The 19,734-nt window shown below is 41.5% G+C and overlaps 1 protein-coding gene across 1 annotated transcript in view; it reads left to right on the top strand.

Annotated features, from left to right (window-relative positions):
* The window catches only part of opn5 (opsin 5), a gene marked incomplete at its 3' end in the record, with an annotated part of 61,310 nt that overhangs the window by 8,681 nt on the left and 32,895 nt on the right, over positions 1-19,734 (top strand). The window contains exons 2-3 of the mRNA XM_080513973.1: positions 1,869-2,016; positions 15,294-15,413. Of these exons, the coding sequence (XP_080370099.1) occupies positions 1,893-2,016; positions 15,294-15,413 (244 nt within the window). The 5' untranslated portion in view covers positions 1,869-1,892. The remainder of the gene's footprint in view (positions 1-1,868; positions 2,017-15,293; positions 15,414-19,734) is intronic.

The raw sequence follows: 19,734 nt of genomic DNA on the forward strand, positions 1-19,734 counted from the left end.
GACTTGTTTGGTGAGTCGCCGCCGAGCGTTTAGCATTTGGAGGGAGTTTGTTTATTCGTCACGGCGCCTCTGAAAGCTTCTGCTGCCTCCATCGTGGAAAACACGAGCGCCGACGCTTTTATCCCAGCATCCATACCCGTGAAGTTTAATCGCCGCCCACGGGAGTGTTGTTGGTTCTCAACCGCCGCCGGCAGCTAGCGCCTTGCCTCCGGCGATCCTCGCCAGAATCGCTTTTCTTTTTTTTTTTTTTTGAGAACTTGGTGTCTGAGAACTTTGTATCTTTTTTTTTCACGTTTTCTACTCTTTTTTAAAGCTTTGATGTTCCATCTTCTGTGGATGCTTTGATGTGCCACCTTCTGGGGATGCTTTGATGTGCCACCTTCTCCACGGCCAATGCCGGTATAAGGTTTATTTCCACGTCTTCTTCACGTCGGCGTCGCGTACGCCCACTTCCAAATCCCCCACAATGCACCACTCAGCTGGCATCTCCCAGCCAGAGTTTCTATGTTTCCCGCCCTCCCCTTTCCCTCCGATTGGCTCGTACTTGCTACATTTTTCCTGATTTTCCCTGATGAACCAATCGCAGGCAGAGCTTTACGAAGCATCGCTAACCGATGAATTTTACCCAAATTATGTGACGAGTAACTATGGAGAGATTTCTAACTGAGTAGTGTCGTCTTATACGCCATTGTTTCTACAATCGACCGCTTCGTACGTAGTCGGAACTCCAGAATATACCAACTTCTCCAAGAAGTTAGAAACACTGATTGTTGCATATATGTAAGCGTTTCAATTTCCCATCAAGCATTGCAAATATGTCGAATACTGACGATGGTACATATTAATAAAAAAAAAAAAAAAGCTGATGTCAGCTTACATAGAACTTCCATTTACCACCGTCAATGGAAAAGATGAGGCAGATGACAAATTACAGGTGTTGATGGAGAGACGGTCTCGGCGATAGACGCTCAGGAAATGGGTTTTTGAGGGAAGATGACATACAGACCGAGAATAAATGGGATCAATTTTCAAAAAAAAAGGTAATACCAGTAACCCGCTATGAGCATCAGGAGGTGGCCGAGCTGCGGTGTTTCGGATTAAATGGTTTCCCTGTTAACTGGCTTCGAGTGGCGCCTTTTCACAAACGTTCGATACTCAAACACAACCTGTCGCTGTCCTGGCGAACGCCTCTTCACCACATTTCCACTAAAGTTTAAGGTATCGTAAAGTTTCTTTGTCTGATTCTAACATCGGACGCTGCTGGTGGCAGAAGTCACCAGTTAACAGGGGCACCAGTTAAACCGAAACACCGGACGGTGAAGCAAAAATCCCAACAATCCACATTTTGTACAATTATCTACAGATTTATACTATTTATTATTTGAGCACCGTTGAATGCAAAGGTTTCCTGAAGGTCACCTTAAGTTCACCTGCAAAGACTGAACAGCTTCTGAATTCTGACTAATATTTTGCACTGCTCTGTTATTTTATTTTATTCTATTTTCTTGTGTATATACTTATTTTTTTATGTATGTCGGCACCGGGGCAGACGGCAAAGTAAGAATCTCATTACACTGTATTAAACCTGGCTTCTACTGTTGAAATGACAAATAAAACACCTTGAACCTCGAACCTTTAAGTCCATTTAAATAACCTTTTAGCGACTAGCGTGATCGCTAATAGGCTTGAGCGCACAATAGAAACCTGAACGTGAGGCTTCTCGACCGTCTTCCCCCGGCTTCCGTTCCATTTCTGTTTCCAGCCTTACTGTGCAGCCGAGGGATTACCGCACGTTCCTTTTAATCTTGTTCGACGCTCGAGACGTTAAACTGCACGGCGTTTCATCCTCTTCCCCCCCCCCTCCGCAGGACGCCGCTCCGCCGACGGCAGCGATGGAGAACGCCACGTGGCCGCACCCGTCCTACGTCCCCCACTACCTCCTGCGCGGCGACCCCTTCGCCTCCAGGCTCTCCAGGGAGGCCGACATCGTGGCGGCGTTCTACATCTGCATCATAGGTCAGTCCGCTCTGCGAATGGCCGCGGCCACGCGGGGTCTGAAGAACCACGTGCGAGAGATTTTTTTTAAAACGAGAGGAAAGATAAACATAAAGTAAAGGATATTATACTTTCTTTTTTTTTTTTCCTTCTCTCCTCGTGATTTAATCCTAATAGGATTTTCTCTTTTTACACAATGCGGGACACACTGATTTAATGGTGTGTGTGTGTGTGTGTGTGTGTGTGTGTGTGTGTGTGTGTGTGTGTGTGTGTGTGTGTGTGGCACGATGTGAACACTCATCTTATATGCTAGCCGCCATCTGGCGTCGTCGCCTCGCCGCTGTATAAATTGACTTTCGTCGCCTCTATTTGTTCTCTTGGCTTCTTCTTCTTCTTCTTCTGGTTTTTTTTTGACAGGAAACCATTATTACAATCAGTCTGTAGACGTTTGCTCGGCGGCTGTGTGGCGTGAGCGGAATACAGACGTAGGAGCCGTGAGGACGGGCTTCAGGTGTCTCTTGATGCTGAGGCTGAGGCTGAGGCTGAGGCTGAGGCTGAGGTTGAGGCTGAGGTTGAGGCTGAGGCTGAGGCTGAGGCTGAGGCTGAGGTTGAGGCTGAGGTTGAGGTTGAGGCTGAGGTTGAGGCTGAGGTTGATGCTGAGGCTGAGGCTGAGGTTGACGCTGAGGTTGAGGCTGAGGCTGAGGTTGATGCTGAGGCTGAGGTTGAGGCTGAGGTTGAGGTTGAGGCTGAGGTTGAGGTTGAGGTTGAGGTTGAGGCTGAGGTTGAGGCTGAGGTTGAGGCTGAGGTTGATGCTGAGGTTGAGGCTGAGGCTGAGGCTGAGGCTGAGGTTGAGGCTGAGGCTGAGGCTGAGGCTGAGGTTGAGGCTGAGGTTGAGGCTGAGGTTGAGGCTGAGGTTGAGGTTGATGCTGAGGTTGAGGCTGAGGTTGAGGTTGAGGTTGAGGCTGAGGCTGAGGCTGAGGCTGAGGCTGAGGCTGAGGCTGAGGCTGAGGCTGAGGTTGAGGCTGAGGTTGAGGCTGAGGTTGATGCTGAGGTTGATGCTGAGGCTGAGGTTGAGGTTGAGGCTGAGGTTGAGGTTGAGGTTGATGCTGAGGTTGAGGCTGAGGTTGAGGTTGAGGCTGAGGCTGAGGCTGAGGCTGAGGCTGAGGTTGAGGCTGAGGTTGAGGTTGAGGTTGAGGTTGAGGTTGAGGTTGAGGGAGTTCAGGCCTGAAGCAGCAACAAGTGGAGACGTGAGGAGGAAGATTAGAGGCTGAGTCACGTCTCCGAGATTCAAGTGTGAAAAGTGTTTCCAACCTCCGTGAGGAGGAGGAGGAGGAGGAGGAGGAGGAGGAGGAGGAAGAGCCCCCCCCCCCCCGTGGGAAAAACAAAAAAAACCAACTCTTCAATTAACGTCTATCTTAAACAAGTTGACATTTATTGATCTATTCATTGATTTTTCTGTCCGTGTAAAAGTAGACTACAGCCTGTCGGAGGCTCCTGCTTCAGCCTCCAGCGTGACTGAGTCATCCTCTCATCCTCTCATCCTCTCATCCTCTCATCCTCTCCTCTCATCCTCTCATCTTCCCATCTTCTCATCCTCTCCTTACATAATGAGGCGACTGCTGCTTGACCAGCCTTAACACTTTTAATTCCACTTCTCACTCTTCACTCAAGTGTTTGGGATCCATCCGTCATCCATCATCCATCATCCATCATCCATCCATCCGTCATCCATCATCCGTCATCCGTCATCCATCCATCCATCATCCATCCATCCATCCATCCATCCATCATCTATCCATCCATCCATCCATCCATCATCCATCCATCCATCCATCATCCATCATCCATCCAGCCATCATCCATCATCCATCTATCCATCCATCCATCATCCATCCATCCATCCGTCATCCATCATCCATCCAGCCATCATCCATCATCCATCTATCCATCTATCCATCATCTATCCATCCATCCATCCATCCATCATCCATCCATCCATCCATCCATCATCTATCCATCCATCCATCCATCCATCATCCATCCATCCATCCGTCATCCATCATCCATCCAGCCATCATCCATCATCCATCTATCCATCCATCCATCATCCATCCATCCATCCGTCATCCATCATCCATCCAGCCATCATCCATCATCCATCTATCCATCTATCCATCATCTATCCATCCATCCATCCATCCATCATCCATCCATCCATCCATCCATCATCTATCCATCCATCCATCCATCCATCATCCATCCATCCATCCGTCATCCATCTATCCATCTATCCATCATCTATCCATCCATCCATCCATCCATCATCCATCCATCCATCCATCCATCATCTATCCATCCATCCATCCATCCATCATCCATCCATCCATCCGTCATCCATCATCCATCCAGCCATCATCCATCATCCATCTATCCATCCAGCCATCATCCATCCATCCATCTATCCATCCGCCATCCGTCATCCATCATCCATCCATCCATCATCCATCATCCATCATCCATCATCCATCATCCTTCCATCCATCCATCCATCATCCATCCACTATCCATTCATTAATTTCATATCCATCCATCCATCATCCATCCATCCATTCATTAATTTCATATCCATCCATCTATTCTTTAATTGTATATTATCCATCCATCCATCCTGTAATTGTATATCATCCATCCATCCCCTCATCCATCCATCCCCTCATCCATCCCAGTTAACTCTTTAGAAACCTGTGTTTAATGTTTCCACAGGGGAAACATTCTCTGCAGCGTCGGCTGATTTCTCTGCTCGAAATTAATTAGCAGACAAGATGGAACCGGTGGAGAAAAGTGGCTTCACATAGAACCTGCAGCTTCAAAACAAACATCTGGATTGGTGTTTTCTCTCTCTGTGTGCTTGACTTTACTGTGCATCATTGAATTTGGATTTTTTTTTTTTTTTGAAGAGATTCAGAAAAGATTCCAAGTCCTTTGAAAGGGGTGTAAAACAGAGCAAAAAAAAACAACTAATAAAATGTGTAAATAAGAAGCAGGAGAACACGTGAAATGCCTCTTATCACAATGACATTTCTGTTAAACATCCTTTTCAAAATGCGTCACAAACAAATGCAGCGACATCGGGAATCGCATCGTGACGTGTTGGTTGGACTTCACACACGACATTACACATTCATGAGCGTCTCCCTTGAGATCAGCTCTCTCTCTCTCGATATATATATATATATATATATATATAGTGGAGGTGAAGACAGACTTCTCACGTCAACACGTTGCACACGCACATAAAATGAATCATGCAAATCTAATTTAAATTACAGTTGTTGCAGGCGAACAACCCCGATTACATCCTGATGAATGTGAATTCATAACTGGTGTCATTCCTCGTCTATATTATGTCCACAACTGCCTCATTTAATGAGATTTATATTGAATTACTTCCTCCTTTATATATATGTATCTTATATATATACATATATATACATATATATATATATATATATATAGAAGTAAATTCTTGTCTGTGTGGAGCGACTGTAATACCAAACAATACCTCTTATGGCCGAAAAACTACTTGTGGTATAACTAGTATTTGCTGTGAGACAAAAGTCGATAAAATAATTTGAATAATTAATAATATTTTCTTAAAATCCACCAATCAAAGACCCTTTTCATTGACAGTTCTGTAATAAACACCATTGACTGGAATGCTTGTAAAGCGAGTTCAATCTGAATAAAAAGCAGGATTTAAAAAAAAAACTGAAAACATAGTTTCATCCAAGTGTGTTGAATTGTTTCCTTAACAGACGAGACGTCAATAAAATACGCCACGAAATATAAAATACACGAGATATTTGCTCGTCTGATTTTTATTTTTTTTTCTCCTCCTGACGGCTTCAAACTGTCTGGATGCGACTTGTGAACTCCGTCGGCATGACAGCGAGCGCCTCAAGCTACAAGTATACGAGTAAAGAAATGAAAACAAGCGTCACACTTGAGACGTGTCTTTATATAATTCACACGTTTGTTTCGTTTATTGTTTGTTTTTTTTCTTCCTCCAAACCGAGCCGTTGAGCATTTTAATGACATTCCATTACCGCGAGCATCGTAATCACCTGACGGGCTGATTTGCTAAATTACATGCTTTCACTCAACTAGACCATAACGGTTTATACAATCGAACACCTGCACTTGTTGAAAGTCGCGGTGCCCGTGTGTGAATTGTGAGCACATCTTGGTCTTGTTTGTTTTCCTGCGCTAATTGGGGTTGGCAGGACGGGTCGGTTAGCGATTGTCGTCAGCGCCCGCCGTCTCCGCCGCCGCTTCGTCCAGAGAGAACCTCCAGGACGCGGACGCTTTTCCAGGCGACGACGGGTTTGAATCCCTCCTCCCCCACAAGTCTGTCGGTCACGTCCAATACAGAAAGTCTTCACCTCTTTGATCTTTTTTTTTTTAAAGTCTTTTATCCCTCTTGAGTTGAGAAGTGCTCCTTGAAATGAATCGATGTGCGAGAGGCTTTAAAAGAGTCGCGTCATCCAGATTTTCAACATTTCCACTTGTTCCTGTTTCTTGATTTTCCCTCCAATAGAATATAAGATCCTAGGAGCTGCACTCAGAATCTGCTGTGTCATGTGTGCGCCGGACTGGCTCCGCCCCCACACACACGCCCATCTATGGGAAGAGGAGGAAGTACTTCCTCTCGCGGCGCCATGTGCCAGAGCAGAGCTGCCTGATTGTGGGAGGAGTCAAAGGGGGAGGAGCCTACCTTGATTGTGATTGGCTAAAACCCCCGATGACACTATATAGGGTTTGATTTCTGATTGGCTGCTTGGAGCAACACACTTTTTAAAAGAGAGAGAGAGAAAGGGAGGACACACTTTCTTCACCTCTAGGTGAATTAGGTGTATTTAATTCTCCTACTTGCTTGCGGTAATATATTTCTTCTACCTCTCATGTGGAAGTGTTGACTGTGTTCTACTTGGAGCTGTAGAAATAGAACATGTAGAACCATGAGGCGAGAGAACGAACCGCGACCTCACGACTCTGGCTTTTTTTTTTTTTTTGTAATAGCATGTGATCTTCTTAAATGGTGGTTGTATAATTAGACTTATTCAATTCAACTTTATTTATGTCACACAGTCATTTCAAGATGCTTTTAACAGAGAAAAACCCAACAACTTTTGGTTTCCAGAGTCTAACAGACATACGGTTCTAATCTCCTTCCAGATATCTGTGTCTCACATGGTACACCTCTTGTATTCAGTCTATTTTACAATCCACCTCCTATAATCAGTCTATTTTACAATCCACCTCCTATAATCAGTCTATTTTACTTTCCACCTCCATTATTTAGTCTATTTTACAATCCACCTCCATTATTTAGTCTATTTTACAATCCACCTCCATTATTCAGTCTATTTTACAATCCACCTCCATTATTCAGTCTATTTTACAATCCACCTCCATTATTCAGTCTATTTTACAATCCACCTCCTATAATCAGTCTATTTTACAATCCACCTCCATTATTCAGTCTATTTTACAATCCACCTCCATTATTCAGTCTATTTTACAATCCACCTCCATTATTCAGTCTATTTTACAATCCACCTCCTATAATCAGTCTATTTTACAATCCACCTCCATTAATCAGTCTATTTTACAATCCACCTCCATTAATCAGTCTATTTTACAATCCACCTCCATTAATCAGTCTATTTTACAATCCACCTCCATTAATCAGTCTATTTTACAATCCACCTCCTATAATCAGTCTATTTTACAATCCACCTCCATTAATCAGTCTATTTTACAATCCCCCTCCATTATTCAGTCTATTTTACAATCCACCTCCTATAATCAGTCTATTTTACAATCCACCTCCATTAATCAGTCTATTTTACAATCCACCTCCATTAATCAGTCTATTTTACAATCCACCTCCATTAATCAGTCTATTTTACAATCCACCTCCTATAATCAGTCTATTTTACAATCCACCTCCTATAATCAGTCTATTTTACAATCCACCTCCATTATTCAGTCTATTTTACAATCCACCTCCATTATTCAGTCTATTTTACAATCCACCTCCTATAATCAGTCTATTTTACAATCCACCTCCATTAATCAGTCTATTTTACAATCCACCTCCATTAATCAGTCTATTTTACAATCCACCTCCTATAATCAGTCTATTTTACAACCCACCTCCTATAATCAGTCTATTTTACAATCCATCTCCTATAATCAGTCTATTTTACAATCCACCTCCATTAATCAGTCTATTTTACAATCCACCTCCTATAATCAGTCTATTTTACAATCCATCTCCTATAATCAGTCTATTTTACAATCCACCTCCTATAATCAGTCTATTTTACAACCCACCTCCTATAATCAGTCTATTTTACAATCCATCTCCATTAATCAGTCTATTTTACAATCCACCTCCTATAATCAGTCTATTTTACAACCCACCTCCTATAATCAGTCTATTTTACAATCCATCTCCTATAATCAGTCTATTTTACAATCCACCTCCATTATTCAGTCTATTTTACAATCCACCTCCTATAATCAGTCTATTTTACAATCCACCTCCATTAATCAGTCTATTTTACAATCCCCCTCCATTATTCAGTCTATTTTACAATCCACCTCCTATAATCAGTCTATTTTACAATCCACCTCCATTAATCAGTCTATTTTACAATCCCCCTCCATTATTCAGTCTATTTTACAATCCACCTCCTATAATCAGTCTATTTTACAATCCACCTCCTATAATCAGTCTATTTTACAATCCACCTCCTATAATCAGTCTATTTTACAACCCACCTCCTATAATCAGTCTATTTTACAATCCACCTCCTATAATCAGTCTATTTTACAATCCACCTCCTATAATCAGTCTATTTTACAATCCACCTCCATTATTCAGTCTATTTTACAATCCACCTCCTATAATCAGTCTATTTTACAATCCACCTCCATTAATCAGTCTATTTTACAATCCCCCTCCATTATTCAGTCTATTTTACAATCCACCTCCTATAATCCGTCTATTTTACAATCCACCTCCATTAATCAGTCTATTTTACAATCCACCTCCTATAATCAGTCTATTTTACAATCCACCTCCTATAATCAGTCTATTTTACAATCCACCTCCTATAATCAGTCTATTTTACAACCCACCTCCTATAATCAGTCTATTTTACAATCCACCTCCATTATTTAGTCTATTTTACAATCCACCTCCTATAATCAGTCTATTTTACAATCCACCTCCTATAATCAGTCTATTTTACAATCCACCTCCATTATTCAGTCTATTTTACAATCCACCTCCTATAATCAGTCTATTTTACAATCCACCTCCTATAATCAGTCTATTTTACAATCCACCTCCTATAATCAGTCTATTTTACAATCCACCTCCTATAATCAGTCTATTTTACAATCCATCTCCTATAATCAGTCTATTTTACAATCCACCTCCTATAATCAGTCTATTTTACAATCCACCTCCTATAATCAGTCTATTTTACAATCCACCTCCTATAATCAGTCTATTTTACTTTCCACCTCCATTATTCAGTCTATTTTACTATCCACCTCCATTAATCAGTCTATTTTACAATCCACCTCCTATAATCAGTCTATTTTACAATCCACCTCCTATAATCAGTCTATTTTACAATCCACCTCCATTATTCAGTCTATTTTACAACCCACCTCCTGTATTCAGTCTATGTTTTCCAGACGACACCGCGCTAATCGCCACGTAATCCCAGTGTGTCGTCTCGGAGTCAAAAGTTGAAGTTGTCTTGGTCTCGTCAGTTTTCACCCCGCGGCAAGAGAAAACACTCTGGTATTCATGCGTTCACTCGCGAAGGCCGAGCGATCACATGAGGAACCGCACGTACATTCATAGCGCTCAGACTTTCCACCTCTTTTTTTTTTTGTGTGTGTGTATCTTTTAAAAGAACGCGTCATCCCATTAACCCTTAAGCGATTTCAGAAAGATATGATCTGTGAAGGTATGGCGAGTGTGTCGTCAATTGAGGCAGGAATGTTCACGGACAGCTGTTAAATCTCCCGTTAACGTTTTCCAAACCTTTTGCTTGACCTCAGAATTGGCTCCCGTGGTAATCTCGGTTTTTTTTTACTATCCGCCTCTTCATCGCCTCGGCTTTTCGACGGGATGTAAGGCGTATGTGATGAGATCCAGAACATCTCTGGGGCCTTTATTGAACCTCTCATTGAGAGAAATGTGCACGTGGCTGCTCATCGCAGTCTCGCAAGTGGATGTCAGCATAGTTCTCATAGGCTTTAACCCTTAGATGCACAGGTGGGGTCAAAAATGACCCCACAGGTTGCTATTCTTCAATATCTTTAAAATGAAAAGTTGTAATATATTCATAATCCAGGTATTCCTCACAAAACATGTTTGTGACAGGAGGCCATTTGCATTTTTAGTAATTTTTTCATACATTTTAAGAAATTGCAGTTTGTGTATCACTACCCCACTCTTCCACAAGGGGGTCAGAGTAACACATTTGATCACTAATTTCATCACACATCATAATCTGTCAATGAAAAATAAGTTCATAAATGGAGATAATACTTACATGTACGTTACTGGGTAGAACTGACGTCCAGGGTGGTGAGACTGATGACATCACATATTTAAGTGGGACTGTCAGAGTTGCTAAGAATTAAGATTCCATAGGAACTGCTTGTGGAAGAGTGGGGTCATGATCCAAAAACTGCAATTTCTTCAAATGAATGAAAAAACAACTAAAAATGCAAATGGCCTCATGTCACAAACATGTTTTCTGAGGAATACCGAGAATATGAAAATATTGCAACTCTTTGTTTTAAAGATTTTGAAGAATAACAACCCAGTATATTGCAAAAACGCATTGATTTGAATTGGGGTCATTTTTGACCCCCACTTGTGGACGAGTGTAGGAACTGGGAGGTTGTGCATCCAAGGGTTAAGGAATAAAGTGAATAAACAAACAAAAAAAAAAAAAACTTTTCTCACCAAGACCGCAATAAAATACGTCCCGCTCTTTGCCTATTATTGCCGCCAACAAGTCTGATATCTACCAAATCTGTAAAGAATGGCTCCCGAACATAAACACTTCCTCATAGAAATACGGCGTCACACTGTAGAATTGCCATTACGGGCCTAATTTACCAAGATCCTGTATTAAATGTGTTAAATTGCATCTTCATGCAGCCCGATTGTGCTTCCAGCAGTCGACGTGAGGCATAAACAGGATTATTCAAATTACATTTGTTTCATGTGTGAGGGTTTGTTTACATGAGAACCGCCTGCTGGAAGCCAATTTGTTTCAGTGTTTGTGTTCAGAATAGAGATTGGGAGGTGGGACGTCTCTATACGTTGTGTGCATTCTATACTAATTTTAAAAAAAAAAAGAAAAAGAAAGAACAGCTCCAGGCTAAAAACACCTAAATAAGCCAGGGTGGCTGGAATAGATGAAAATCGACTAAAAATAAAAAACAACAAAACAAATGCAGGAAAAATGGTCAAACTAAAATATTGAAAATTGCTACTGTGGCTTTTTTTAGGAAAAGAAAATAGGGGAAAAAGAAGACAAAAGAAAAGAAAATGAAGGAAAAAGATATAAAGAACAAAAAGGGGAAAATAAATGAAGGAAGAAAGAATAAAAAATGAGAGAAAGGGAAAGAAAACGACAACAAAAGAAGAATCAAACTAAAAAGGAAAAAAAATATATCTAGAATTGGGAAACTAGCTGTAAACCACAAAAAAATTAAAAAGGCTAAAAAAGCCATAAAATTACTAAAATGTTAAAATCTATTAAAAAAAATTTTTTTTTGTCAAAATGGCCTCAAAAGCAAAAAAAAAAAAAAAAAAAAGAAAGCGGAATGATGTCGTCATTTTTTAAAATTTCACATAATTAACATCTTTTGTGTTTCCCGACACATTTTATTTATTAGAAACTCGTCAAAGAAGCTCTTTTGGTCGACTGAAGAGGAAGTGGAATACGTGAAGTAAAATCATTAGACTAGTGACTCAACTTCTACTCACATTCTGGAGCCTAGATCCGATGTACTAGATCCACGTGACGCAAGAGTTGAGTCAATCTGATGTGTCCTCGTTTATCTGCAGTTAGTTGCGTTTTATCGGAAAATGCGACGAACGTCCTCTGGGCGACGTCGGCCTGGATTAAATCTTAAACGTCTCTTTATTTTATTTCCGCTTGACTTCCCACCACAATGTGATCGCGTTAGCGTCCGGCGGCGGCTAATGAGCGGACTGACATCAAGCACATCATCCCGAGGAGCTGATTTGCGGAGACGCAGTATTTGAACGAGCCCCGTGGCGTTTCCGAGAAGCCAATCGAAGGCCTTCGGATTGGGGGGGAAATTGTTCACGTTAACGTCGCAGCTCGGAAGAAAAACAAACGTTCGCGAAGGTGCACGTTTCTTTTTTTTTGTGTTTTTTTTTGTTTTAATTAAAAGAAAAAAACATTTTTCAATACAACAGTCATCCCGAGGTGCTTTTTACAATCGGCCGTCGGGGAACTTTTATACTGGAACTTCCTGCCTCAGTATGATTCCACTGGGTTCTATCGCTGCTCCGTCGTCACGGTGACGCTGTCCAGAGACATGAGGTAAAAGCAATAGCACCTCCCGCGTTTGCCTGAGAGAGAAATGGGCGGAGTCTGGCTGTATTCTTCAGATGATAAAAACCAGTCTTTGTGACATTTTTGATGTTTGAGATCAAATTAAGCTCAGAGTCAAAAGTTACGCCCAGGTTCTTTACAGATGAAGACGAGTTCAAATCTAGCAGTTTTGGTAAAAGTTTCTCTCTCTGGTGTTCAGGACCTACAACTAAAATCTCTGTTTTGCCCTGGTTGAGCTGCAGGAAGTTTGCTGCCGTCCACGACTTGATATCTAAAATACAGTTAAGAAGGGCATCAATCGGCCTCGTGTCATCAGGAGACACGGCCACATACAGCTGTGTGTCGTCAGCATACAGTGGAAGCTGACGCCGTGTCTCCTGATGACGCCCCCTAGTGGCAGCATTTATAAATTAAAAAGGATTGGGCCTAGAATCGACCCCTGGGGAACCCCATAGTGGATTTCATGGGTACCTGAGAAACATGTATCCAAACTTACAAAGAAGCGTCGATCTGTGAGATAAGAACTGAACCATTTAAAAACATTACCAGAGACGCAGACCAGATTTCTAAGTCTATCAAGTAAAATGATCAACAGTGTCAAAAGGAGCACTGAGATCCAATAAAATCAAGACTGTGAGTTGTTGGGAGTCTTGATTGTACCTGATGTCATTTATGACTTTTATTCTGTCATTTATGACTTTTATTCTTCCTCTGCCGCACAAAGTTTGACGGCCTACTCATTAACGATAGCCAACCAAAACATAAATAGTGATCCATATGAGGTAGTAAATCCCTACACAGTGTAATATGTGATACATGTTTCAACTCTTGATGAATTAACGCTGCATTTTGTCATTATTACACTGTTATGTCGCGCTCGGAAGAAAAACAAACGTTCGAATATTTGAATAAATGTTAAAGCTGGCAAAGGTTCACAGTTTATTCATAATTGCTAGTTCTTAATTCTTTGCTGAATTTCAGCCTCACATCAGTAAGACATAGATGGACAGCAGATCCAGACATAATGCAAAGTTAAATGGGAGTAAGCATTGCAAGTTAGCGTTGCCAGTTAGCATCTCGCGTTATTGCTTTGACCTGTTAGCATCGTGACGCAAAATAGCACCACCAGCTTGCGCTGACTAGATGCTACCGGGAGCGTCAACTCGCGATGCTAGCTGTAGGAGGTCAGCAGCAGGAGGAGGGAACACGACACTTTGTAGTTCTTATTCTTAATAATTATACTGCATTTATTTATTTCTGTATGTAAACCTTACATATTCCAACACGTGAGGCAGTTTAGAGTTTAAAACTTCAGATAACATCAGATTATAGAGCATCTTCACCTCCGATCTTGTACCCCAGAAACTCCAGCTCCATTCTCATGAAGCATCACTCGTCCGGGTGGAGCTTCCACCCCCGCCGCTCATTCTTTGACACAGAAGTTAAGGATGGGGGGGGATCTACTATTTTACTGCACTCTCCAGTAAAAATCCAAAACAACTAAACTCAGTTGACCTTTGGGGTTCAAATGTACCCGTGTTGCACAGTTTTCTGGAGAAGACACTCTTTGAAGAGTATTTTGTAGGGAGAGATCAAGTAACTTGACCTTTCTCTGTGAAGTTCCCATCGGGTGTTCCGGCTGATTGGAACCAGGAGGCGTACGTTCAGCGATGGAAGGCCTATTAGCCAGGGGCGCTGGGGAGTTATCAGGCCTCTGCAGCAGACGGGGGGGGGAAAAAAAAGAAACATCCAAAACATGAAGACGGCCTGGAAGCTCAGCGAGGGAATGCGTTTGTGATTTTTTTTTCCCTGTTTAATTAGCCCAGCTGACTAAGTAATTAAATGCACCTTATATACATAAAATAAACCAGAGCTACACTCGGTAGAGCGCAGCAATTCACCAAAGACACATTTGTTTGCCGAGCCAGGTTAGCATTGCTATCATGATAGCCTTTAGCTCACATCGATGCTAACTCGGTGAGCAGGGAGCGTCTCCATGGCAGCAGACGCCGTTCTCCTTTAATCTCCTCCATGTGGCGTCTCTCCCATTCGCTTTGTATGGGACTTTTATGTGCATTTTTTTTAATGGGATTTATTCGGAAACAGTTCGGCGTCAACGTCCCAAAACCTAATCGATTGGTCTTTGGGTGATGATAAATCATCCCTGAAAGTTTTCGTGCAATTTGGATGAGCACTTTATGTAAAAGGTTGGTAAAATAAATAAATAAATGAATACACGCAGACGAAAACATAACTTTCTCAGTCAACTTTTGTTGGCGAAGGTAACAATATTTATCCAAGTACACACACACACACACACACACACACACACACACACACACACACACACACACACACACACACACACACACACACACACACACACACACACACACACACACACACACACACACACACACACACACACACTTATCTTATTCAATTTGTTTCATGATCATCCTTCCATACATCTGACAGCAGAAGTTGTGTAAATCTTCAGTATGTTTCTTAACTTTCTCCTTCAACGCTTCTAACTGATGTTATCTACATTTTCCACGCATGAGTGTTAATTTTTTTTTTTTTGTTCTTCCCCATGTCTTCCAGGAATCATGTCTGCAACCGGGAATGGCTACGTCATTTATATGACCATCAAACGCAAGACCAAGTTGAAGCCTCCCGAGCTCATGACTGTCAATCTCGCCATCTTTGATTTTGGCATTTCAGGTACAGTAAACATTTTTTCCAACATGAGCAAAAGAGGGTTGGATAAAAAAAAATCCTATTGCTGTGAATTCTGGATTTCTGAAAATGGGCTTAAAGGATTTGCTGCTCGGGTCTTGGTTGCCAGAAGCCAAATGTCGGCCATGCCTCGCGGGGATTCACACAATATTAGGCAGGTGGCGAGAACGCCGCGGGGAAAATCTTGTGTAAACATCTATGAGGATTTCACTGATGTGAATGAAATATGGAAGCTTTAATACTATCGTATCGTCAGACCTGCGAAACTTAACGGGCTTTTCACATTCGGATAGTAAATAGTTGTTGTGCACATGCTCAGTAGAGACGACCAGAACAATGTTTTCCTCCAGAGTGTCACGATTCTAGTTTTATTTTGACAGTCACTGTCTGTCCATATATGTGTGTTCTCCCATTGTTCATGTTTATAGCCCATCGTTCTCCGCTGTGTGTGTGTGTGTGTGTGTGTGTGTGTGTGTGTGTGTGTGTGTGTGGTTTCATTACAAAAAGCAACCAACAGCACCTGCTAGTGGCCGAGCATGAAAACTACACATTTTTGTGTAATTTTGTATATTTATATTATTATCATAGTTGGGTCGGTCTTGAACAGGTACCAGACACAACTTCACAGCAGGGGGGCGGAGACACAGACGGCCAGGGAGAGCCGTTGTCGTCTGCCCATTCTCCCATAGCAACAGCGATGCAAATTCCTGATTGGCTGGTTGGAAATTGTGCCGGGTTCCCATTTCATTATTTAGATATCTTCTCATAACATTTGATTTCCCGTGATCACAGTGTCCCAGATTGTTCGGCTTTTCTGAATAATCATCTCACAGCAAATGATCTGAATGCTTATAAAAAAAGAAAATAAAGGTGCAATTTTCATTTTGACTTCTTTAGTTATTTCATTCAACTCTAAGGGCGTAGATTCTTATTTCCTGAGGGGTATGTAGAAAGAAATACAGACTCAACCGCCAAGATAATTTTTTTTCGCTATACTTTTTTAATGTCTACATCTATAGATCATATTTATTCATACATTTACTTATCTATACATGGCCTCGCCCGTTTATTAATTCCTACCTGATGTCATCACTGGTCTTCTCTGAAGCAGACGCCTTCACCGGCCTCACGTTGAATAGATAAGAAATATTGCTCATGTAATTCTTCAATTTAAATAACATTTAGAAATAAATTACTCGGTTCTTCCGCTTCCCACTGATATTAAACCATCGTCACGCCTCAAGGATATGAACATTGTGTCAAAAAAAAAAATACAAGGTCAGATTCATCCCCAACAGCCCCGTGGTGCGACGTCTGAGTGACGGCATTTAATTTACTCTGAAGTGTATCACTCCGGAGTTCTGCCATTTATCAGTTTTATGATTCACCATCGAGATCAAATATATAACTGTCTGGACAACAAAATAACCACAAAAATCGGCTTTTATTTTTCCTGTGCTGTTGTAAACAAAAGGAAATTGTGGTTTTAAAAGCTTTATCTCAGTTGTACTGGATTTCTCTGAATGTTTATTCTTGATGCACTGACATAACTTTGTAAAACTTCTCCCAGAGGGGCGCCTAATCAGTGCCTCCGTTATTGATCATATCATTAACACACGCACAAACCCCTGTTAAATACAGGAAATGACGACTTCCATGGATTCGGTGCCCCTGGTACTCCACACATAGTCCTTGCTGCACCCACACGCGTGACTTCAAACACATTCGGTCCGAAGGGGCTTCCTTAGCCTCGGCTGTCAGACGACCAGGCAGCACCAGATGATCCACGTTCCCCGCAGAACGGCCTGCGGGCGGACATCTGTCAGTTTGACTTACTAAAGTTCAGCTCTGTGCGTCGGAGCAGACGGATGGCCGTCCTGGCAAGAATCGAAGCGGCTTCATCAGGAAGCGTCAGAACAAACGGTCACGGCTCACCTGCAGACTCTCGTTCCTTTGTTCGGCTAAAGACCCGGTGGCATTTGGTGGCAAGTGTTTTCGCACAATTTAAAAATAGAAAAAAAGAAAATAACAAAACCACCGCTGATTAAATGCGACGAGCGTCGGAGCCAATCATCAAAACTGGAATTGCTTTGAATCGCCACGGCATGACCCTTCCTCCTACATGAAAGCTTTGATTTCCTCTCTCGAGTGAAAGACGGATATCTTGAGCGTTTTGCTCGTGGGTTTTTTTTTTCTTCTGAAGTACGGTAGAGCCCCAATTACTGTTTCAATTTCCTGCCAAGTGCCACACAACAGACTCTGCTATAAGACCCTGGAAATAGAAGAAGAATGAAAAAAAATCCCCTTTAAATCACCGTCTATAATGATACCAAACAATTGTGGCCGACCGGAGGAGGACCTCCGGCGAGTACATTCCTCATATCTGTCACCTTTTGATCCGACCGCTGGTCATCCTGTGAAAACGTGCAGGTGAGCGCAGTCGGCGATAACCGTGCTGCCGTCCTGCCGGCAGGATTTGACGCACAGCTGGTCACAAATGTCACAGATAACTACGGCGTTTAGGATTTCCACTGTGTTTGCAGACAGGCTGACTTTAAAGATAAGGCGCTTTTTTTTTTTTTACAAGCTGGGAGGAAACAACATGCTGTTTTTTGCGGGTTAAAAAAATTCGTTTTTTGGAGATTGGCTTTGGAAATTGAAGTTAGAAATGACAGTACCTTTATGCAACACTTCCTTTTCAGTGGCGCCTTGCCAAGCCTTGCCAAGCCTTGCCAAGCCTTGCCAAGCCTTGAGATCGTCTGACCTGAGGACGAGTCAAGACCAAGACTTTAAGGCGTCTTATTATGTAAAATTCACTTTCTAATGACATTATAAAGTCAATTTAACCTATTATGACCCATGTAGGAGACTGTCAGCCTCCCTACCTGAAACTGGTTCCATACCAGAGGAAGCTGAAAACTCTGCCTCCCGTTCTACTTTTAGAAAACCTCGGAACCTCCAGCGAACCAAACGTCCTTCTGGGATAATATGCGGCTAACAGTTCTCTCAGATACAATGGAGTCCGGATGACAAGAGCATTTTTGGTGGAAACATTTAAAAAAAAACTAAACAAAAATTCCATATTTAACAGGAAGCCAATAAAGATAATTGAATATTAGTGACGTGATCTTCCTGGCAGGACTCTCGCTGCGGCAGTTTGAATCAGTTGATGACTAAGCACTTTTTGCTTTCGCCCTGATAATAGGGAGTTACAATCGTCCAATGTTTGTGAATATTGTATTTCTCACTTATTATGCCATATATAACATACTGTGTTGAGGTTTGGGGAAACACATATAGACCATATCATTAAACTCCTGAAAAGAATTATTAGAATAATAAATAAAGCTTCCTATAGAGAAAATACTAATAAACTATTTATAGCCTCTTGCACATTAAAATTTAAAGATATAGTATATTTAAAAACATTAGAAATATTATTTCGAATAAAGAATAAAAGTCTTCCCACAGCTATTCAAATGTTTTTTTAAATGAAGAGAAAACTACAACTTAAGAGGACTGTGTATATTTGAACAAGGTGTGAGAACCAAGGTGAAATACAGATGTTTCTATTCTGGGAGGTTTATGGAATTAAAACTGTGCAAATCACTGTTCTGCTTCAAAAAACAGTGAAAAGAAAAATAATTAATGTTACAATGAACAATAATTTCTGTTACTTTATGTTCTGTTGGGTTTTTCTCATGTATTACTATTATTATTATGTTCCATATAATTTTTTTCTCCCGTATTACGACTGCTATGTTTATTATTATTATTAATTTTATTCTTTTTCTTTCTCCAGTTGCTTTTTTAAAATGTGATTATATTTTTTGCATCCCTGGTGTCTGGGGGAACCGCACGGGGGTTTTTAAGGGAGAAGCTAAAATAAGCCTTGGCTTCAGCCTAATACACATTTCGGTTACAAGAATATTGTGGAAAATCACAGGTGTGTGAACTTGTACCAGGAACTGCACTTCTACTGAAACTGTAACCCAAATAAACCATTCATTCATTCATTCATTCATTCATTCATTCATTCATTAAAAAAAAAACATTTAAAATCCAGACTTTCTGAAAGAAAAAGTCTTCGAGCCACTAGAAGAATTTAAAATGTCGTGGAATTAATCGTGGTTCCAGTAAGAATGCGAGATCCTGCGTACGAACACGACCTTGCTTTGGAAGAGGCGTCGACACACCTGGGTGCGGTTTTGTAAAACTAAATTAAAGAGGGACTTCGTCACAGAACTACGGTGGCCCTGAAGTGCAAACCACAACAACAAATCACTAAACACAACAACAAATGGAA

Source organism: Blennius ocellaris (assembly GCF_963422515.1).
Source record: "Blennius ocellaris genome assembly, chromosome: 18".
Taxonomy (NCBI): Eukaryota; Metazoa; Chordata; class Actinopteri; order Blenniiformes; family Blenniidae; genus Blennius; species Blennius ocellaris.